General features: G+C 37.1%; 2 protein-coding genes across 5 annotated transcripts; one reads left to right on the top strand and one right to left on the bottom strand.

The window, feature by feature from the left end:
* The first annotated feature begins 533 nt into the window (after window positions 1–533).
* prozb (protein Z, vitamin K-dependent plasma glycoprotein b) lies at window positions 534–8,527 on the top strand. 4 transcript variants are annotated; one of them, XM_066660146.1, is made up of 8 exons: window positions 534–635; window positions 998–1,161; window positions 1,389–1,413; window positions 1,526–1,639; window positions 3,246–3,377; window positions 6,175–6,282; window positions 6,962–7,079; window positions 7,917–8,526. In XM_066660146.1, exons 2-8 carry the CDS (start codon window positions 1,103–1,105, stop codon window positions 8,447–8,449), a joined length of 1,089 nt encoding a protein of 362 aa, XP_066516243.1. In that variant the 5' UTR covers window positions 534–635; window positions 998–1,102; the 3' UTR covers window positions 8,450–8,526. The 4 variants fall into 4 exon arrangements, with proteins under 4 accessions (XP_066516243.1, XP_066516242.1, XP_066516245.1 ...); XM_066660145.1 differs by having other exon boundaries at window positions 540–635; window positions 6,170–6,282; XM_066660148.1 differs by lacking the exons at window positions 534–635; window positions 998–1,161; window positions 1,389–1,413; window positions 1,526–1,639 and adding an exon at window positions 1,677–2,200 and having other exon boundaries at window positions 7,917–8,527.
* A 142-nt stretch (window positions 8,528–8,669) lies between these two features.
* On the bottom strand, window positions 8,670–23,084 carry pcid2 (PCI domain containing 2). The gene is made up of 15 exons (XM_066660149.1): window positions 23,008–23,084; window positions 22,626–22,680; window positions 21,483–21,572; window positions 19,761–19,834; window positions 19,585–19,650; window positions 18,501–18,542; window positions 18,308–18,362; window positions 16,836–16,939; window positions 15,764–15,839; window positions 14,505–14,646; window positions 14,286–14,386; window positions 13,332–13,405; window positions 13,063–13,188; window positions 11,968–12,091; window positions 8,670–9,293 (listed from the first exon to the last, which is right to left on the bottom strand). The coding sequence occupies exons 2-15, from the start codon at window positions 22,659–22,661 to the stop codon at window positions 9,204–9,206; spliced, it is 1,200 nt and encodes a 399-aa protein (XP_066516246.1). The 5' UTR covers window positions 22,662–22,680; window positions 23,008–23,084; the 3' UTR covers window positions 8,670–9,203.
* Between the last annotated feature and the right edge of the window lie 543 nt (window positions 23,085–23,627).

Genomic DNA, 23,627 nt, shown 5'->3' with positions numbered 1-23,627 from the left:
ATCTATGCCTCCTAAAGTTTTTTTGATGCATGACTTGAAATATGTTGTGCGGTCAGATTCAGTCCCTTTTTTAACCCCTCACTGAATACAGATGAAGAAAAAAACAACAGGGTTTAAGGTCCAGCTTTACTGATCTGGTTACTTGTGTACATTCTGCCTGTTTGTTTACAGATTAGAGTCCAACTCATGGTTCCCCTCTGTTTACAAAGTATTTCTACAAGGCAAATTTTCAGCCCCAACGTTTACAGAAGGGAAAGATATTTCTCAGTATTTAAGAATGTCACACTTACATTTTATGAATTGTATTTAATCTTTTATGTAACTCGGCTTGAATAGGCACATTTTCATGGAAAGATTTAAAAGAACATTAGTAACATATAAATGTGTGGACATGTTTGTGTACACATGGGAGTAGTGGAGAGGCAGCTCCTGGGATAGACCATGGAGAACATATCTCTGGGGAGGAGGTACTGCCAGTAAAATTTGGAGGCGTAACCAAGAGAAAGGCACAAGAGTGGATCCGTCAGTGTTAACATTTTCAGACATTTATCTATTCACAATGGATTTTCGAACATGGAAACTTGTCTTGTTTGCACTGCACAGCAGCTACCTCCTGGCCAGCGCTGACCCAACAGGTAAAGACACCACAACATGAAGAGCTGGATATAAAACAAGTTTATTTAACTGGAGAATTATTTAACTCATTCCTCTGGATTTACAATCAGAACAGTTTCCAAAATGTGCAAGATATACTCTATATTGTTTCAGTATTTATTTAAAAAAAAGTGTGGTTTGAGTTTGAGAACAACACCATTGTTGTGGTTTATTAGCAGTGAAGAGAAATAGGAAAATTTTCATTTTGGTGTTCTGCCAAATCCTTTTCAATGTGTCAGTTGTGCTCCATTACAAACTTACACAAAGAACACAAAAGTTCAGAACTGACCTGAAGTCCTTGATTTATGTTAATCCTATCTGCCCTTTATCACTGTACTTGTAGTGTTCCAGAATCGTTTGCGGGCAAGCACAATCTTCCTGCGGCCTAAACGTGCCAATACATTCTTTTTGGAGGAGATTTTAAAAGGAAACTTGGAAAGAGAATGTTATGAAGAGAGATGCAATAAGGAGGAGGCCAGAGAGGTCTTTGAAGACAATAAGAAAACGGTAAACTTTGACATTGGAACATTTTCTGAGACTTTATTCTAAACTTATCACAAACAAGCAAGACCAGGTAGATTTAGAAGAGTGATTAATAATTTTTTTTTTAATTGTTAATCACCCAACACCACTGAAAGCAACAATGACAACCTCTGCATTAACTAAGACACATTCTGGCTCATTATGCTTCAAAGTTTTGTTCATGTAAAACCTTTTTATGTATGTTCTTAAAGGAAGAATTTTGGTCCACATACTATGGTGAGCAGTCTTCATTTATTCATTCATTCACTCTTATCTATTAATGGAATAAGGAGAGGTGTATTAAGATTATTTGTAGTAAATGGTGTAGTAACATCTTGTTTGACTGTAGATGGAGACCAGTGTAAATCAAATCCTTGTCAACATGGTGGTACCTGTAAAGACACAGCAGGAGGCTACAGCTGCAAGTGCACAGATATGTATTCCGGGTCCAGCTGTGAAAAAGGCAAGGTTTATCACTGTTGGAGTGTGCTGATGTATATTAGCACCTGCAGCCAAGTTACAGTGGTGTAAAAAGTGTTTGCCCCCTTCATGATTTTTTGTTTTTGTGTGTTTGTCACACTTAAGTGTTTCAGATCATCAAACAAATTTAAATATTAGTCAATGACAACACAAGTAAACACAAAATGCAGTTTTTAAATGAAGGTTTTTTATTAATAAGGGAGAAAAAAAATCCAAACCTACATGGCCCTGTGTGAAAAAGTGTATGAACCTAATCTAAACCTAATAACTGGTTGAGCACAGTCACAGCTCTGTAGAGGAATTTTGGCCCACTCATCTTTGAAGAATTGTTGTAATTCAGCCATATTGGAGTTTTTTCGAACATGAACCACCTTTTTAAAAGGTTATGCCAGAACATCTCAATTGGATTGATGACCGAACATTCTCCTTCAGGATTTTTTGGTATACAGCGGAATTCATGGTTCCATTGATCACAGCAAGTCTTCCAGGTCCTGAAGCAGCAAAACAGCCCCAGACCATCACACAACCACCACCATATTTTACTGTAGGTATGATGTTCTTTTTCTGAAATGTAGTGTTACTTTTATGCCAAATGTAATGGGACACACACCTTCCAAAAAATCTTGCCGATCATCAGGATGTTTTCTGGCAAAATTGAGACAAGCCTTAATGTTCCTTTTGCTCAGCAGTAGTTTTCATCTTGGCACTCTGCCATGCAGGCCATTTTTGCCCATTCTCTTTCTTATGGTGGTGTCATGAATGCTGACCTTAACTGAGGCAAGTGAGGTCTGCAGTTCTTTGGATGTTGCTGTGGGGTCTTTTCTGACCTCTTGGATGAGTTGTTGCTGCACTCTTGGGGTAATTTTGGTTGGCTGGCCACTCCTGGGGAGGATCAGCCCTGTTCCACATTTTCGCCATTTGTGGATAATGGCACTCACTGTGGTTCACTGGAGTCCCAACCCTTTAGAATTGGCTTTATAACCTTTTCCAGACTAATAGAAATGTTACTTTCTTTCTCATTTGTTCCTGAATTTCTTTGGATCTTGGATTGATGCCTAGGTTTTGAGGATTTTTTTTTTTTTTTTTGGTCTACTTTTCTTTGTCAGGCAGGTCTTATTAAGTGATTTCTTGATTGAGAACAGGTGTGACAGTAATCAGGCCTGGGTGTGGCTAGAGAAATTGAACTCAGATGTGATAAACCACAATTATGTTATGTTTAACTGGAGGTGCAAACACTTTTTCATACAGGGCCATGGCGTTTTTCTCTCCCTTATTAATAAAATCCTTCATTTAAAAACTGCATTTTGTGTTGTGTTTGACTAATATTTAAATTTGTTTGATGTTCTGAAACATTTAAGAGTGACAAACATGCAAAAAAAAAAAGAAAAAAACTTTTTCTCTCAATTTTGCCAGAAAACATCCTGATGATCGGCAAGACTTTTTGCACATCTGACTTTTTTTTTGTTAATTAAACATAAATGTAATCAGTGGTGCACTACAATTTGTAAACCAATAGAATTCTACAATGTGTGTAAGTTATTCAAATTAGATTATATTTTTAATTACATCCCTTCTTATGATTTGAGCAGATGTTTCTCAATGTCCTTCTGGAGGCCCCTTGGCTTGCGAACACTACTGCAAACCAATGCATGGATCCTTCCGGTGTTTTTGCGCTAGGGGCTACACACTTCACCATGATGGCAGGAGCTGTACACCTCAGGGTATTCTTCCACTTTTGTTTCACACAAAATGCTGTTGATTATGTGTTCTGGTAGGATCACAAAATTTACTTTTGTGATTTTGATCATTTAGGAGGCAAATTAGGAAACTACAGAATGAAGGAAAAATAATTCCTGGTACTCTGTCCCTCAAGGACTAGAATTGTTGCATCTCTTTCTTGGAGAAGTCCCATGTTCAGCTAATGCTAGAGAGTAGAGGCGAGACCCTGTTAACAGCCTTGTGTTAGAACTGTTTAAATAGCTCTGGCCATGTTTTTATTTCTGTTCTCTAATTTTAATTTACCCCTCACTTATCACAAACTTCCGGGATCCAGCCAGAACACATTATCAACAGCACTTGATTCATTAGCAACATGAATTAGTGAGTCTTATTAAAGGAACACTTTGTAGTACTTCTACCTTAAAATTACAGCTGCTAAATTATTGTGATGTTCCACTGAGCCATAATAGTGAGAATAGAGTGTTTGTTGCTATGCTGGGTCCTTTGCTAGCTTACTGGACTTAGCAACTTCTTAATCGTGAAGCGGAGGGCTCTCGCAAGAAATGAGTAACACTTAACGACACAAATCTTACAATTGATTACCTAACTACAAGAAGAATCTAGCTTGGTATCACTCTTAGGACATTATGAGACAGAGACAGAGAGAGAGAGAGAAAGAGAAAAAATGAATGAGCAGCCATACAAGAGTTAATACTGGTCTGAATTTACAAAAACAGCTGAAACAGACATGAGGACAAGTTAGAGCAGTAAATATGTGTTGTGGTGTTAGCTAGATTTATTTTGTTTATGAAAGTGATATATTAAAGTTTTTATGGTTCACTGAGCAATGAGCCCAGGTGTGCGACTGCAGACTTTGCCGGATTAGCTAATTTTTTTCACGTTAGACTTCGATTCTTGTATCAATGGAACCTAAGCTTTGTTGAGGATAGTGTTAAAATCAGGTTTTTGAGAGTTACTGATGAACGAGAGCGAGTGGTAGTGCCTGCTAGCTTTAGCCAGATTAGCTCAGTTTTTAGTGTTGGACATCGATTCTGGAAGTGCTTCTCTGTCGGTTGCTGTGGTCATAACAGCTACAGTACCACCAAAATTACACTTTAAGCTTGTAATAACAAGGTCCAGCGTTTATAATGAGTGATATATGACATTTATCATGCAGTCAGCATCATTTACTTCTATTATACACATTCCCCCGGCTCAACATCAGCTGAAGCCCAGAGAGCCGTTTGCAAACTCTGTAAACTATGAAATGTCGTTTATGACAGAATCTGTGCGAAGACTCAGTCTCGGAAGCACTTTCACTTGGTCTCATGCACAGTTTCGCTCTCTCGCTCAAACTTTGTTTTTGTTTTAATAGTTTTCAGCTTCACAAAGTCTAGATTGTAAGGGTTAATCTTTTTAATGAAGTAGTCTTACAACTGTCCCTGTTCATTCAAACACTGTATGGGATTGGGCTGAAGCTTCACCCTGATTGGCTGAAAAGCTGTGCCTTGGAGATGAACACATGCAAAATCTGTTAAATCTGAAGTAATCTTGTAGTATGCTGAGCTAATACATTACAATGGGCCTTAAAGCCACACTCCATTTGTTTTCATACTTATCTTCTTTATCTGTATGTTTTGTGATGAATGTGTTATGATGAATGTGTTCAAATGGTCTATTTTTCTTTTGAGGGATTTTTAAAAATGCCTCCACGGGTTTCTTCTCCTAGATTTATTGGCCTGGAATAAAATTGGTGGATGTGACAACAGATCTGCCACAGAACTAATAAGAATAAGCATTATATTTACATCACTCGCTTTGATAAAGCAAAGGCCTTCCATCGCATTTATTCATAGTCTGTAACTGCTTATCTGGTTTAGGGTCGCAGTGGGTCCAGAGCTTACACGGAATCACTGGGTGGAAGGTGGGATCACGCTCTGGAGGGGGCGCCAGTCCTTCACAGGGCGACACATTCACTCACACTTACAGACACTTTAGAGTAACGAATCCACCTACCAATGTGTATTTTTGGACCATGGAAGGAAACCCTCACGGAAATGAGGAGAACCCACCAAACTCCTCACAGAGGGTCACCTGGAGCAGGACTTGGACCCACAACCTCCAGGTCCCTGGAACTGTGTGACTGTGACACTACCTGCTGTGCCATCATCGCATTCATTTTCACATATTTCCTCAGTAATACCTCATGCATTCAGACTGCTTAACTATGAATGCATACCCTAATAAGTTTATTTCCCAAAACATGCTACAGCTGCCTGAGTTACACTGCATAGTCTGTCACGTTACATTGCCATGGAGGTGTTAGTCGGCCATTCTGCATTGTATCCTGCACTCACAGTTCTGAGCAGGCAGCTGAGAGGGATTTTTTGAGCTACTAAAAAATTGCACTATTTTATATAGCTATATTGTTATTACAAAGCAAATCCTTAACATAAACACCATCTACAATTTTCAGTCGTAAAGTGTAATTCACTAATTCAGAACACTCTCCTGAAATCAAGGGAGACATGGAGGGAGAGGCTGGTTGTTTCTTATCCTCCTCCAAAACTTACATAATGCTGTTTCTGCAGTCAGAAGCCTAGAATAATAACAGCAGAGGCTCTGTTCTCCCTATTACAGGTCAGTTAAGCATCAATGTCATTCTGATTCTGAAATGTAAGGTAAAAATACTACCTAGTGTTCTTTTAAATACAAACGTACAGTGGCTTTAACTCAGCAGTGTTTTGCTGGGATGCTTCAGGATTCCTATGATTGATATTCTCCATTCTCTTAGTTCAGAACCCTTGTGGGAACCTTCAGATTGCTTCTGAAAAATCTGCCACTCTGAACAAGGACATAAATAAACTTGGTGACAAGCTCTGCTCCCAAAGACAATGCCCGTGGCAGGTGAGCATGATAACAGATCCAGTTTTGGTCCTGGAGGTCTAGAGTCCCGCACAGTTTGATATTTTCTTGCTCAATTTACTTACATTTCATAGGCTCCTCCAAAACCTACATAGTGCCAGCATTTCTACAGTGCTAAGCATTGATTAGCAATAACAGACTCTCTATTCCTCCTATTTCGTGTCAGTGAAACATCACAATGATTTAGAAGCTGTCATTTTAAAGTAAAAATACTCCCCAACTTTGAAGAAGATTAAAGACTAATTTTTCTGATATATAATAGATCAACAAGGGCCCCATGGCCTGTGTATATAGACCAGTAAAGATAGCAATTCATTAGTCCAGTCTTGTGAAGACAAGAGAGAGCTTTCAGCATAAGAGTGGAAGGTGAAACCATGATTTGCCATCACAAAAAGACAGAGAATGTAAGGACCCGACCCAGGTTCATGCAGGATCACCGATTCTGAAGCTGGAGAAAGAGGACAGGAACATCTTGTTTGTGATCACGTCTCTTACCGCTAGTTTGAACCAGGTGTGGCTGAGCAGGGAAAAGACCAGGCTGTGCAGGATGAAGGACCTCTGGTAACCGACCATGACATGCTTGTCATAATGGGAATGTTATGGTAAATCTCAACACTTCAGTACAAACCTAACTCAGTTAAAAACGCTATGTAATGTGCAGGTAACCTTTGTGGATGATGGTGGTCATGAGGTTTGCCATGGTGTGATCTTAGGAAAGAGGTCTGTACTTACCACAGCTGCCTGCATGATAAACGACAAAAACCTTTACATGTTATTTGGTGAGTAATAACATTAAAAGTACATTAAAAATACAGCAAAATCATGAATACACTTTCAAGTCCTTTTTTCCAGGTTAATAATACATTTAAACTATTTAGACAGCAATAAGCCATAACATTATGACCACGTCCTTGATTCTACAAACTCTGTCCATTCTCTAAACCCCACTGACCATACAGGAGCACTCTATAATTCTACAGTTACAGACCGTAGCCCGTATCTCTCTGTGTCATACTTTGTGTGACTACTTTCAACCTGTCCTTTAGTAGTCAGGACTCCTACAGGACCACCACGGAGCAGGTATTATTTTATTATTATAATAATCCACCAACCAGATATATCCAGCCAAAAAGCGTCCTGTGTCCTCTGATGAAGGACTAGAGAACAAAAAACACACACTGTGCAACGACAACAGATGAGCTACAATCTGTCATTATGTCTTCAAGGTGGAACAACGAGGTAGACTCTTGGACAGTGTTTAAAAACTTGGGCACTGCTTGCTGCTGTCATACCAACACACACCACCGCAATATCAGTGTCACTGCAGCATTGCCCAAATCATACCTGCTCTGTGGTGGTCCTTACCATTTAAGAACAGGATGAAAGGGGTTAAGCAATGTATGCAGAGCAACAGAGGGACTTCAGTCTGTAATCACAGAACTACAAAGTGCTCCTGTGTGGTCAGTGGAGCTGAGAGTAAAGAGAGGAAGTCAGTGTTATGGCTGATTGGTCTACATATTCACACATGTCATTAATAAATCTTTAAATAACCATCTACTAAAAAGATCTGCTATAGAACATAGATTAAATACAGATCATGTACCTAATTTTCACAGCCGGCCATCGCAATGAAAAAAGGAATGCTTCCCATGCCACAAAATGTACTCTTCACAAGTATACGCAAGGTAAGCCTGACGATGACTTGGCTTTCTTGGAGTTAAATGAGCCAATCATCTTGGGCCTAGACACAATTGCCCTCTGCCTCCCAGAGAAAGACTACAGTGAGAATATCCTGATGAAGACTGGCAGAGAAGGTGTGTTGGTTGGTTCGACCAACCGTCCTTTATATCTCTCATTAGAGGACTGCCATGGCACACTCAACCTGACGTTCTCCTTGACCAATAAGATGTTTTGTATGGAGGACCAAGGACCCAGTACTGGCACGAGACAATGGTCACAACAGAGAAGGGTCCAGTGTGATCTGAAGTCTGGGACTCCTGTTGCAACAGTAGAAGGAAATACAGCTTTTCTGACTGGACTGTCCCTTTCTGAAAATGACTGTAATCAGGGACTTGTGTTCACCAAAGTTTCCAGATATCTACACTGGATCCGTCAACTCGTATTGAGGGCTGAGCCAGAGCTGAGATGACATCTGAAGACAGAAAGTCTCACTGGCTGATATTTCCCACTGCCATGACAAGATTAAACTAAATTAAAATAAATTTCAGAGTCATTTTTATTATCTGTTGAAATGTGCTTCTTAAAAACGTCCTGAGATTCCTCCTTTCTCAGCATACAAATCTAAACGAGAATGCATTGGCTTCAACTTGAACATTAACGGCCTAAAGATATCAACACATTTTGACAAATTATACAAAAGCACAAGAATTTATTTTACAGAACCAATAATAAAAAAAAACACAACTGAGTGAAATATAAAATCAGAAAAAGCATTTCTGTAGAACAAGATTGCAGAGTCTAACTGTGGCATTCAAGTACATCATTCCAAACCAGTTATTTTTTTATTTTTTTTTTTTAAACCATGAAAAGTCCATTTTGATAAATATTCATACTTTTAACATTTGTCAAGAAAGAAGAGGTCAGAAAGTTATTGTATCATTTAACATTAGCTATGTAGCTTTCATCAACTTGGCAAACCGGCAAGGAATGTAGTTTTCATTTGCATCCAAAATGGCAAATTGTTGATGTTCTCTTTCTTCAGTGTTTTCATAAATTAACCCTTTTTTGGGCCATTTTCTCTTACACTGTACAACTACTGTGCCATAAACCTTTTAGAAAGAACATGCAAGTAACATCAATTGCCCACTTTACTGGAAAATAATGACATATTTGATGTTTTAGTAGAGGATTGTTGTTCCAGGTTCAGTCCTTCCAGATCAGTTTTAAGACAAAGAGGACAGCGGAGGGAATGGGTTCTGCTTACTGACGACCAATTTCTGATGTTGGTGTGAGATGTAGCCCTTGATGTGACCCTGAGAGAGAGAAAAACAACAAACATGCAATAATACATAACGGCATGGTCAGTGTGTCTTTACAGTTGCATTTAAGAAGGGGTCATTGATTGTGCCAGATGTTAGCAGAAGCTAGCTGGATTTTTTTTTAATAACAGCCAAACCAATATAGCCTTCCCACTAAGACCCTGTCCACATGCACCAGGATACTTTTTGGCCTTATGTCCACACAAAAATGGCAGTTTAGCTCACTGAAAACTGAGATTTTCAGTGTGGTGATTTTTGAAATCTCTGATGTCAGTGTTTAACAATTACATGTTTACAGTAGCAGAGCTTGTCCAGAAACTCATGCTATTCTATCTCAGGACTATGAATATTTGTGTGAAAGTGTGTGTGTGTGTGTGTGTATGACTGTGTGTTTGACAGAAAGCAAGAGAGAGAGTAAAAACAATTTTTATCTATTTCATTATCAGTCATTGTGCTTTCTTGTGTGGACATGGATATATATTCTATATATATATATATATATATATATATATATATATATATATATATATATATATATTATATATATTCTATATATCTATATATATATATTTTCTATAACGGGGATGGTCTGGACAAAATATGTTGGGGAAAATGCTGACAAAAACATCTGTTTTTAAAAATATCTGGATACACGTGGATGGGTTTTAAAGCATTCCCTGCTAAATGTTTGTGAACAAGTGCACAGCCCAACCTAAATGGCCTGAATGCAGGTACAAATTTATTTGTCATCAATAATTACAAGTGACGAACTCTGACTATTCAAGTTGAAAAAAAAAAAAAAAGATCTTTGCAGTAATGCTTATTTTACGAGCACCCCTAAGGATTTCCTCAATTCTAGATTAAACACAGACATCAGAGGCTAACTTGCATGATTCACTTCATTTGTTGGGGTAGTCACAATATGAGGAGCATTTGGACAAATGATCCACAAAGAGTTCTGACCACTCGTTTTAATGTGATAAGCAAATTGCTGTTTATTCAATTCAAAGTTAGATAAGAACACTCAGTGCATGTGCGGACCTGGAACATTTCTAAAAAAATACTAGGGCTGTCCTGAATACCATTTTTAGGGCTTTGGGACTTTGGTCACATAATTCGGCAAATATTAAAATATTGAAAAGTCTGCTGCAGCTCACTCTAACTCGCACATACAGGGTGTGGCTAAGGGCACAGAGTACATGAGTTTACCGGAGCTTTGTGGAGGTGGTCTGATCTAATTCGAGGTATAAAGTTGACAACATTAACTGTAACTTCACCACGCTTTGTTGTAAGTAGATTGTTGTAGAGGTTTTAGGCTCTTTTAGGTTTCATTCTGGACTATTATGGTGTAGAGCCTGAATACAGGTGGAATGGAGCGTTGCCTTTATTGGTATTCATATTTTTATCCAAAAATACGAATACCCGAATCACAAAATTAACCAAATACCTACCCAATTAACAAATATATGAACAGCTGAATATTCGGGGCCAGCCCCAAAAAATATATCAGCACTCTCTGCTTTCTGACCTCTACATTCTGCTAACAAATCTGAAATGGCAAACTGTGTTTAAACTTAAAATACCTTGACGGAGCTAAATGACTAAGCTGGCCTGTGTGCTCTGTGAGGCCTGAGAAAGCTTATCAGTGACACTGAAGAAGCCCACTGTAGTTCAGCAGAATTCTGGTAAACATTACACACACACTTTTTATGCAAACAAATGCTCTTACAAAACCCTTATTATTAAAGGACCTGCCGGCTCCAAAGGCAGGGGTCTGAGACAGTCATAGTTTGCCTTGATAGCACACGGGGGCAACTGTGAGAAAGGACCAGCTCAAGGCCTGAGACCTGAAGCCTGAGAATGTTATTTTGTAAAACTTGGCTGGAAAATAATGAAAGCATTGTTAATAATATAGCAAATAATGACAACCTAAAAAAATGATAAATAATAATAATTAGGGGGTGTGGTGTATTTGGGAGGACAGGGAGAAGCCAGGTGTTAGTCAAGTTAGTCAAATGTTGTGAGGATGTGAAAAACAGAAACATAATTAATGGGAAGAAAAAGTAGTATGGGAAAGAATATAATGGCCTTGAGTATAGGTAAGAAACATTTCTAAAAAGCACACAAACTTCCTTTTGAACCTAATAGTGTTCAGTAAACAATATCTAAAGACCTAACCGAAAGCTGAAGCCCTTATTTGTACAAAAGGAATAAGCTACTTTCTAATGGGATCCAACTCCTATGGAGTGTGTGAAAAAGGTGGCGTGTTGTTTTCTATTCACCCCTGAATACTGAATAAAAATAAGAGCTTCATAAATGCTTTTTTCTCTCTTCTTAGATTTACGGGTTAATATGCCTATACCTGAAACCTATGTCTGTGATTTTTTTTAATGAGACATAGACAAAGCTAAGTCAGGCTTCAAAGGGAGAAAGTCTTTTTGACCTGACAATCTCAAAATCCATTTTGAGATATTTTGATTTCATGTAGGTATTTTCTGTAACACTGCTGGCCTTCAGGTGCATACTGTATGCATTCCAAATGTTAAAAAAAAGGTCTAAATAGAGCCAAACAAGTGCACAAGCAAATCACAAAGCAACAAAATGAAAGGAACAAGCTGTGATTTTGTGGGTGAGAATATTTGAAATGTATCTAGAATTTATATCTCACCATGTATATGAGATTGGCCAGGATGCACTGAACTTCATCAATGTCGACCTCCTCCACCTGCATCATCTTCATTGCCACCAAGAACGCATCTAGAGGGAGCTGGTGTGTTTTTAGCAGAAGATACCTAGAAAGAAACAAGATTAATTGGTAATTTATATGAAGATGTTTGTCATAGACAGTAAGTAATCAGACTTCACACATCAATTTTATAGCCTTCTTATAGTTTCTGACTCAAGATGTTTTTATGGAGCCATTTTCCAAAGACAGAAAAACAGAGTCCACCAACCTCACACAAACTAAATACATTTGTAAATAAAAACTATTTGCTCCATAAAAATCACACCTACAATTTACTATTACACATATTGACACTGTCGTCAATGTTTAAAGCGATCAGGTTACAATGATTAGGTTACAAGATATCAGATATACAATAAACCACGGTATTATTTGAGAAATTAAAGAAACGTCTAACAGAAGGGGGAAACACAACTAATCTGTTTCCCCACTTTGAGCAGAAGCACCCAGTTGAGGATGAAAAAAACCAAAAATGTCGTTAGAAGTGTTCAACTGCCAATGAGCTCTAACCCCAAACGATAAACTACACTGACTCAGCACAGCAACAATTCTGTATTTATTTTGTTATTTACTGTCAAGCTTTAACATTTGTAGTAAAATAAAACAAAATAAACATACATACATACATATATATATATATATATATATATATATATATATATATATATATATATATATATATATATATATATATATATATATATTTAATATACCATTCATTTTGTTGCAATAGTGTGTTCTTGAAATTAAAGTTTTTTTTTCAGTGTTTTGTCATATCGCCAAGTATATTGTTATCACCAGAATATCCTGAAATATCGAATATCATGCTATTGTTTTAAGATAATATGACCCACACCTACTGCTTCTGTGTGCTTTGTGCTTTGACTATAACTATTCTGTTCGTTAAAACATTTCTTCCTCTCTTATTCTAAAAAACGTAGCAGGATAAAAATTTTTTATATGTATACCTAATACAACAATGTTTTTACATATGGTAAGCCAGTCAACCCTACTCACACTTTTTTGAAAAGATTCCTGTAGGTGATAATCTTCAGCTTCTCTAGGATGAGGAAGATCCCACAGCGGATGAAGAACGTCTCGTGTTTGCCAAGAGCCTCGTTCAACAACAGCAGGTTGCCCTCACTACCAGAGGTTACAAAGTACAGAACAAATTATATCCTCCAATGATACAGTGATTTTTTTACTATTAGCTTATATATTAACTCCTAAGAAAAAGTTAGCAACAAAGAGAGAGAGAGAGAGAGAGAGAGAGAGAAAGAACAGACCTCACTGCTTTGGTAACATCTGCAAACTGCATTAGGTCGTACTTTCTGAGCAGCTGGTTTGTTGGCATGTGGCCCTGTGAAAATAGTCAGACCTACATCAGCCATCGTTACAGCAACATGACAGTGAAAACTAATAGGTAAATAATATTAACAATCACATTATGACCATCTCCTTGCTTCTACACTCACTGTCATTCTCTCAGCTCCACTGTGTACAGGAGCACTTTGTAGATATAAAGTTATAGACAGTAATCCATCTGTTGCTCTGCATACTTGTTTGGTCCCTTTCAATCTACTCTTCAGTGGTCAGGACCAGAAAACAGCAGGTATGATTTGGGTGGTGGATCTTTAACAGTGCTGGAGTGGGTTAGTTTACATATAGAATCCACATAAGTGACAATGACCAGGCCTGACAAAGCCTGACAATGACCAGGTTGCAATGACTGGTTGCACCTATCATAGTTATACCATACCAATTAAATACGTAAATATGCAAACTTTTAAAAACACTGCAATGTACTGGACTTTCTGTACTTGCTGTTCTTTCATAGTGCTGAATTTATAAGTGTTGCCTGTAGGGCTGGGCAATGATTCAATATCAATATATATATCACAATATCAAAGGTTTCAATAACTGATATGATTTTTAAAAACTTTTTTTTTTAATATTTCAATATATATTATTTACAGCATCTGTCACTGACTGACGGTCATTACAGGGCACTGCTGAGGTCACTGCCCCCAATTTAGTTAGATTAAAAAATATTACTATTGACAAAGCCCAGAGCTTTATGTGTGACGCTGATCTCATGTTTCTTATTTGTTCTGGGCAGTTTTTCTGTGGCATTTATGTTGTTTATATCAATATTGGAAATATGTCGACTGAAATTTTGAAAAATATCGCAATAAATATTTTGACCATATCTTCCAGCCCTAAGTGTATGCCTGGCTTACTAGCAGCATTTTGACAGGCAGTAGGTAGATGAGGATAAGTCGCTTGTTCCTCTGGCAGGAGCGATGGCTGTGCTGGAAGGAGAAGGACAGGTACTCCTCCGCTGAGAACATATTGAAACAATGCAGATATATATAATCACACAGGACAGAAATCATGATACAATATACAATATTGAAACCGTAATCTTCACAGAAAGAACTAAGATGTATAATTCTAACCTAGTTTGAAGTTGCTGTCGAACATGGCCTTGCGGCCTACATAGTATTTATAAGTGACTCTCTGAGCCATGCTGTAATCATCCTTCAGGTTGGAGCTGTCTATGGCCCGAATTAGAGGCTTACAGAGGTGTAGCTTATTGATCTGTAGGGTAGAGGGGAAACAAGCAAACAAACAAGCATACCAGAAATTTTCTGTTAGTGCACGATGACTCATCTCAACATGGCAGTAATAAGTAATAGAAATATGTGCTCATAAAAACACAAGTTTTCTTTTTAATATGCTGAATTCCACTTCTGTGTAATTTGTTACTGATATCACATTTGTGTTTCTGAAAATACATGTGTGAATTTTAGATATCATGTTCCGAATTATTTCCTAAATCATATCAAATCACTGTACATCACAGATTTTATCCCAATACCTTGTGTGACACTGTCGGCAAAATTGTTGCTCACACAGCATCATAGGAAAATGCTTATCGATAACAACTGCTCATTTTAATCTTACAGGGTGAGCTGTAATTTTCATAGCAGAACATGTGGGTGGGAAAGAACTCAATGTGATATTTCAAAACCAAATCAATGATGGTGCTCCAAGAATAAAGTGACTGTTTGTGACGAAAATAAGTTGCATGACTGAAAGGTACCGACAAAGCTCTCCAATCGACTTTCAAATCTAAGCCTGAAACTTGGAGACTGCGTGATTTGAAGGAAGCATACAAAGGCGTACAACCAGCCTTTAAGGCATATTTTTGCATTATTCACATTGGTGGCTATATTTCATGAGTTGTTAGCTAAATTAATACATTTTTTTCTCTGTTACAAAAACAACAAATGTTGAATCTTGGCTGAATGTTTTTGAACTACAGAAAAATTGTAGCGGGTTTTCCAGCCACAGAGTTTTCATGAATTATGAAAATGCGCTTAAAAAAACCTGAATGGAAAAGGCCCAAATCTGCAAAAACATCAAACATGGCAAAAAGATGAAGTGCAAAAGACAAACGCTAATGTGCCAATGCCATAAATTACCATAAAACATATTTTGATCAAAGTAAAAACCCAGATTTTTCAACCTCCCTCATTTCGATGCCACCCCTAATCATAGGAGACTACATCATCTGAAATCTTATTCATTTGCAAAAGTGTAGTTGGAAGCCTGACTCACTTTACATTTCTCTGCCGATACTAATGTATTGCGCATAATATTTGCAAAAGTTTTGGACGGAAACCCATAAAGAAATCTGTACATTGGCAGTTACCTTGAAATAGATCTTGAAAAGCTGGTTGATGAGGAACAACATTCCCCACTTCTTGGAATCATCAATACCAGCACGACTGTGAATGACAGAAATCATGTGATGTTATAATTGTACAATATTATCGGACATGGCTGATACAGAAGCAAAAAATATCCCACCATATACTATATGTTGACAAAAGAAATTGCGTGGCACAAGCTCATTGTAAACTCCATAGGGATACAGTCAAATCATGAACTCCAAGCCTGTTTAAAAACTGTGGTAGTTCTAGTATGGCTACTGTGCTGTAGTAAAGATATGTAGAGGAGACTCTTCTCTGATACAGTGGTAGTTGTAATGAACTGAACAGCTGTTTTTAATCAGTCATTGCTAGTTCCACCCTGATAACAAGTACTCCCTCAATCACACACTGCCACCAGACTAGGATGGTGAATGCAAGTGCATATTTCCTCTGAAACATGTAAAGCCTGTCACCTATTCTCTTCAGTTTGCTGCTAACACGACACCACTGCACAGCTCCAAACGATGGAGGAATGCTGAGTTCCCAGATTCTGCTTGTGTGGTGGGGAAGAGAAGGTGCCATCCTAGCCACCCAATAAGAGAGAACTCCCAGACCTCAGATGGCTGGGTGGATTTGTCATAGTAAATTCCTTTTAAGATATTATAGTGCGTAGAACACAGATGTATGTGCTACTGCATTTTAATTTTTAAGATTCCCTATTGAACGTATTGGAGTTGTTGTTTTTTTAAAGCAATATTTTGAGCTCATACAGGCCACATTCTGGATCAGTATGTGTTTACAGGAGGACTCTTAAGGTAATCACCTCTTCTACATTATTAATCAGGTGATTTATCAGCTTAGCGCTGCATTTATTTTGAAATGTAAATAACTTATAATACACAAATTGGCAATACTTAGATGTTTCTTCGGTTTCACAAGTGTGACAAACCCTCTCTTTGATCCAGGAAACACATGAACAAGTCTGTAAGTCACAAACCAGTCATGTTTCATCATTACTTTGTTAACAGTGTCTGTGTGTGTGTGTGTGTGTGAGTGAGTGTGTGTACTCACTTATCGCTGGCACACACTCGGAAGCAGCTCATCAGCTGCTCGGCAGCCTTCTCCAGCATGTCTCCCACCTTCCCTTTGCCCTTCTTCTGCAGCTGCTGCTCTGCCTGCCCACGTAAACAACAAGAACACCTAAGCCACAGCAACAAAACCACAGCAGGTGAACGCCCACGAGAAGCAGATCATAACAACAGAGACAACGTCTTATCACTGACAGCAGTGATGGTCTAAATAAACTGACCAGAGCCTCGACTTCAGGAAGCAGCTGATTTAACAAGATGGACAACTTTCATAAAGCTTTGAATGTGAAAGAGAAAGTTTTATCAATTTTCTCCATTGAAAATGAGCTAAAAATTGCTAAAGTGATATAACCTAAGATTTGTTGCACTATGGCTCAGGCTGGGAAATTTGGTGGTGCGATCCCACCAAATTCATGCCAAGTTAATCTACCCTTTTATACATGTTTCTATAGTGGAACTCAGGGCTGCCGCAATTCTTGATTAAATGACAACCATAAAGATCATGGTTTAAAATTGAGAACACCACTCTGACCATTTTTACATACAATTCTTCATGAAGAATGTTCATGTGAATGTTCATTTTTACATACCACTGCCGTGTGAAGACATTGGAGGTTGATGTTTATCCAGAGTGAGTCAAAAGGTGCAGGACACCCTTTTATTTCACAAACAAATGCAAAATTACATATCTGAATACCCCAGCAAGTAAGGGGTGAGGGGGCCCTATTGGATCAAGGGCACACGTAAGTTGGTCATGTAGCATATCTAAGGAGACCAGAATCTTCTGGGAAATGGACTGCAATCAGATTTGCAATATCTGAAGTCATCAACCCAGAAAGTTCAATATGTTTGTTGTTTGTTACAGGCTCATTACAGGCTTGTTACTGGCTCAACAATTCCCTAAATGCTCAGCGCTACTTGACAATGCTACAGGAAACAGTATTCCCATCCATTCTTAAGGTCTGGTTGAGCCTGTGTCAATCCTGTAAAGAGCCTGTAACAAACAACAAATGCTTTGAACTTTCCGGCTAGATAACGTTTGAACCACAAGAGATATTACAAATCTGATTATGTCAATCGATTTCTGGAAAATTCCACCTTCCCACTGGAAAAACTTGCCCTTGATCCAATATGGCGGCTTTATAGATGATGGCCATGTTCTGGAAGTAGCCTAAATGATAGGCCCTTCATCCATTTCTTGCTGGGGTGTTCAGACACGTTATTTTCCCTTTCCTTTCTGAAATAAAAGTGTCCTGCGTCTTTTGACTCATCTTGTACATATCACCTAGCTGTGCCCTCATTAGGAGGCCACAGTCTGCATGCTATTATCATGGGGATGAGGTGAATGTTTCAGTGCTACTGTGGTCTGCAAATTGAGCACTGTACTGATGTAACTTGATCAGAAATTGAACAGGTCCTGAAGCTAAACATAGCATTAGTCTCCACATAACTTACATTGTTGGCAAATATTCTCAGGTCAAGAGTTACCGCAAACATCACTGGCAAAGCCCTAAGCAACAGAATGAGAGGTAATAAATAAATGGAACTTAAAAACAGTTTCACGATGCTGAATATCGGAATACAGTTTTTCAACATTGCTGAGTATCTATGTATTTTTGGATCAAGAGTCAACAATGTAGAATCTTACCAGTTCTCTTCTTTGTGAGCTTGAAAAGCTTTCAAAAATGATGTAAAATGTTAAGTTTAAACATGTTATTTATCTTGTTTTTTGTATTAGATAAATGTTAGTCTGATTACAACAAAACTTTGAATGCTGACATACCACCAATTTCCAGTTTCAAATAAATAAATGTGCTTAATTTCATTAATATTCCCTATTATTAAGATATTTTTATAACATAATACTTTTATTATATCTGAACTATATGAATAAAATCTGAAACTGAAAGTTCAAATCTTGAAATTGAACTTTGAAAAATACAACATTGAACTCAAAGTGGGACGATTTTTTCCATTTAAATAGAATTTTGATTCAATTATTGAATTTTTTGATTAAATAATTTATTTTCATTTTTCATATTTTGATATTTGAAGTCCTATATATTTTTTCCAATATATGTTTTCATATTCATATATTATTTTTCATATCTTTTTTTCGGTCACAGATTTTGTTTTCACTTTCGGATCTTTGTTTTTCAGTTTCAGAGTTTTGGACCTGATCTAGCGTGGGAGGCGGGACATCAGCAGAGAGAGGCGTAGTCTAATGACTGACAGCATAGCAATGAATGCGGAGGACCATCCTCAGTGTTGACTATGAGAAATATCACTGAACACTCACGTTATACACAATATTCAGTGTAAAACATTGACTTTAGTGACAAAGTCTTTTATAGCGACCTCTTTTAGACAACATGCGACACCAATCGCAGTAAAAGAGCTATAAACTCTGTCAGAGTGCCTAGTTCCACAACGACACTTCAGTTTCCCAGCACTTAGACATCACTAATGGTGATTTTCCGCTCCACATTAAATTGTGCTTTAAATTAAACTCTTTCTGTTGTTCAATTTTAAGATTTGAACTTTCAGGTTCATGTTTTCTTTTTTCAAATGAACAAAACCTTTGACACTAACATAGCTCCATAGATCTAAAGCATCTTGAAACTACATCTCCTGGCTGGTATATTAAAAAATATATAAAGGATGTATTCTCAGTACCAGCTCTTGTTAATTCTTTCTGTACATGATAAAGCAAAATGATCTAAAAAGGATATTGGACCACCACTGTCTGATATTTGTATGCTTCCACAAAGTCATGATTGGACACAGCATATGTGCATCTGCAAAGAGAAATGAGCACAATATATAATGGAGATTGAAGCATGCACAGAAAATAAGTTACAAGCAAACAAGCTATTTTTTGGCAAAAAATATCATATGAACCAATTACCTCAGATGTGCAGCAACCATTTCATCATAAGGCGGTTCAAGCACCTGCTGACACTTGTCCTCTGGACTGGAAAGCTGCAGACATTAAAGTGTGGAATGTTTGTGTGTAGGGCAAATATCACATTTTTCATAAAATCCACTATTTGAAAAGGCTTCACACATTTAAAATCAAACAAGTCCTTTTTTTTTAATTCAGTGAAAAATTTATGTAAACAAAGTACTATAAAACAGTCAGTCGGGCACAGCACTTTTAGGGGCTGCACATTTGTTACTATAGTTTTGCACTGGAGCTACAGGGCTAACAAATAATACGAAATTTGTTCTAACTGCATTTAATTCTCAATTAACTGAGAAAGAAAATCTGACCTTATCACTGTGTTTTATCTGTTACACAATTTTCAGGAAACTCCAACAAATAATTCTGTATTTGACTTTATTTAACACTGCATAACAATGAATTAACAACTTATGCAGATTTTTGTGATTATTGATAGGCAGTGTGAATAATCCTCCTTTATGTAACAACATCATTCAGTGACCCATAATACAGCATACGTTCTATAGATTAGTCCTTTAGCCACAGTGACGTATGGTGGAAAGTGACTCAGACGGGAATTTGCTCCAAAAAAGGGGGAGAGAATTGTGGAGGTGGTTTGGTTATAAAATATCAGATGTGCAATAAACCACATTAATATGTTAAAAAAAAGAAGAATTTAATATTATTAATATATAATAAATTAATATAACTGTTCTTTTGTTGCAATAGTCTTCTTGACATTTATAAAAGTATTTTTCATTGTTTTGTTATATCACTAAGAATATCGTTATTGCCAAAATACCCTGAAATATCATGATATTATTTTAGGGCCATATAACCCACCCCTACTTCAGACACAAAAGATATCATCAATGACCAACAACTATAAAAAATAAAACTATTTTTTGGCCAAACTACTGCTTTAGGCCTTGACTAATTGTTTATGCAAAGATTTCAGTCGAGTGAAGCTACTGATTTTTTTTTAATCAAACTTTGAAATGTAAAAGGTAAACTAAGTTAAATGATATTGAACATTCTGAAAGTTTATTATAAACTATAACATACTCACTCCATGACCAGAAAAAAAAATTCCTAGTATCACCAAGCACTCAGATGTACAGAATTAGTGAGCAGTAAGAGATTAAGAGTAGGTAGTGAGTAGGCTTACAGATACCAAATAAACTGATAACAGCTCAAATCATTAGAAACAACCGTATTTCTGTCAAAATACATAGCGTGAACCACTTTTGCTTAGCAAATCTTTTCCCCAAATACACACATCACTTGAGACAACTGCAAACGACTTACTGTAGTGTTTTTAGCAAATGTTCACTTGGGATTTTCTGGTCAATCCATTAAAATAAATGTTTACTGCCTATCTTTTTCCATTGACTTCTACTCTATCTGGCTCTATTTGCACACATTGACAGATGTAGAAAAGTAAAATAAATTAGAGGACGTGTACACAGGCTTTAAAAACTCAATTACTGCATTAAAAACCATGTTTCCCGAAATTCACAAACAGCTTTGATCTTAACAAAGTAATGAGAGGATGTTGTATATATGACCACTTGTAAAAAACATAACATCGCCAATGAAATAATGGCCATATTTGGTGTGACTGTAAACATACTCAGTATGATTTCTGTATCAAGACAGAATAAAAGAGGGAAGAAAGCATTTTACCTGCAAACGAGGATTAGCTACATGTGGATGCTTGAACGAGAGCAGCTCTGCACAGAAAACACCATCTCTAGTGTCAATGGCCTCCAGCACCTATGGAAACAGAGCTGCTACTAAGCCCAAAATACAGCATCTATGGCACAGACATCTTTCAAATTAATTATTATACTATACACTACCAATTAAAAGCTACTGAGACACTTGAGTACACTTTAGTATATTTAACTTTACTGGAACTACATAAATGTGTGGCTTACTGTGATCAATATCTCAGAAAGCCAAGTTGGACATGTTGGAAAGTCAAGCCAGTATCAATAAATGGAACCACTGTCAACATATATTGTACTTATTGTGCAGGTCCACTGTGCATTAATATATACTGTATACCCAAAAATATACAGATACCTCCTCAAATTCATTAAATAAACATTTGGCAATAGCACTGCTTATTCAAAAGCTAGGGAGGGTTGCTTCAGGAAGGGCCTCCAGTGTAAAAACAGTGCCAGATTGATGGTGCGGATTGTGGGTGATCCACTGTTGTGACCCCTGGTGAAAGGGAGCAGCCGAAAGAAAAGAAGCAGCTTATTCCAAGGCTGTGCATAATTAAACCCTTCAGAGTGTTTTATGTAAAATGCTTCTTTGTAGAGGAGCTCTCTGAGTTAGAACCCTTCAGAGTGGTAATGATAGTAACCAAATGTCTAAAGTGTTGAACACCTTCACATTTTCTTATTAGATGAAAGACTAAAAACCCTGTTAGATAAAAGATTGTTTTGTGAACTACACTCACCATGCCCAATGCCAAGTGTGGTCTAGCACATTCAGACTACTATATATTCTGTGTTTATAGTGTATCCTCCTTATATTCAATTTCGTATTTAAACCTATTTTTCTATATCATACAACAGAAGAACCCAATCTTACCTTATATTCCTTTTGATTAATCCTCACAGACATATTGCAAAACGGAATATAAATGTTTCAAAAAAGTGTAGAAGCTGATACTGTAAGAATGCAAGATTTGTCAAACTCCTTATGAGTATAATTTTATACAAATCAGTTTAGAAGGAACGCTGGGCAAATATCTACAAAGCTTTGGACATCATTTGTGGTCTTCGTGAGATGATTGTGTGCACAGACGGATCCTACCTGCTGGAGATACTGATTAATAGTGATGTGAGCCATTTTGATCCTGAGAGCCGCCCTGCAACAAATTACAGTCAAATAAACACAAAATAGCTATATTTATCATGTGTCAGAAAGCTTTCCTATTATAGTATTTACTAATACACGGCGCTATTAACGGAACGCTTGGAAGTTGACCGCCAGTTTCTTATTCGAATTTTCCGTTCCACCTTAAATGTTGCAATAACTATGGCACTATTTAAGGTGGAACGGGAAGCGGACAACTCTGAAGACTTTATCTCAATGCGCCTTTCAATATTTGACTTGAGTCCCTGAATAATAGTGCCTGTAGGTCTGTAACTGAAGGATAAACTCAAAAGTTTAATATTTTAATGATCCGAATCACCTTTAAGAGAAGTTCACATCAATGTTTCAGCTCTGCCGACCATTTACTTACTCTTCAGGAGAGAGTTCACAAACGCAGATTCGCTACTTTTCAAAATAGTCCAAAATTACATTCAGAATAGAAACTTTTCACTTAAAAATAAATAAATAGATAGATAAATAAATAAAAATAGTGAAACTGAAATAATAAATAAAAGTATAACAACAATTTTAATATTAATAATATAACACTGAAATTACAGAACACTGTCATAATTTTTAAACGTCTAATAAATATTAAACCTGTAAAAAATAAACAAATATTAAACAGGTAAATAAAAGGTATGCTCCGTGGGCTCCTTATTTTGGGTGATAATGTGTGGTTATGATGAGCTCAGTCGAGGTCGAGAAATTTTTGTGCCTTTCTTTCTTCATTTCCAGATATCGAGTGTGTTTAATTATTTTCAATGTTAATTTTCCATGAATTAGAGTAATTTTGTGCATTCATTGGCCATCTCTTAGAGTGAAAAAGCTTTGGCTTTGATTAAAAATCCTGAATTTAAAGAAACTGTCAAAGCAAACATATAGGTACTTGTTTTATATGGTGTAGAGAGAAAATGTATCATTCTTTAAAATAATGCA

This window comes from Hoplias malabaricus, chromosome 2, assembly GCF_029633855.1.
Source record: "Hoplias malabaricus isolate fHopMal1 chromosome 2, fHopMal1.hap1, whole genome shotgun sequence".
Classification (NCBI taxonomy): Eukaryota; Metazoa; Chordata; class Actinopteri; order Characiformes; family Erythrinidae; genus Hoplias; species Hoplias malabaricus.
This window is presented reverse-complemented; position numbering and strand designations above follow the sequence as displayed.

Bases quoted from the DNA above. Each gene is read 5' to 3' on its own strand.
- prozb (XM_066660145.1), top strand. From the start codon at position 560: ATGGATTTTCGAACATGGAAACTTGTCTTGTTTGCACTGCACAGCAGC. The intron at 1,640-3,245 runs GCAAGGTTTATC...TGATTTGAGCAG, and splicing joins CGGGTCCAGCTGTGAAAAAG to ATGTTTCTCAATGTCCTTCT. The intron at 6,283-6,961 runs GTGAGCATGATA...TGTAATGTGCAG, and splicing joins AAAGACAATGCCCGTGGCAG to GTAACCTTTGTGGATGATGG.
- pcid2 (XM_066660149.1), bottom strand. From the start codon at position 22,661: ATGGCTCACATCACTATTAATCAGTATCTCCAGCAG. The intron at 19,651-19,760 runs GTAATTGGTTCA...TTCTCTTTGCAG, and splicing joins ATGGTTGCTGCACATCTGAG to ATGCACATATGCTGTGTCCA. The intron at 18,363-18,500 runs GTAAGATTCTAC...TCTGTTGCTTAG, and splicing joins GCTCACAAAGAAGAGAACTG to GGCTTTGCCAGTGATGTTTG.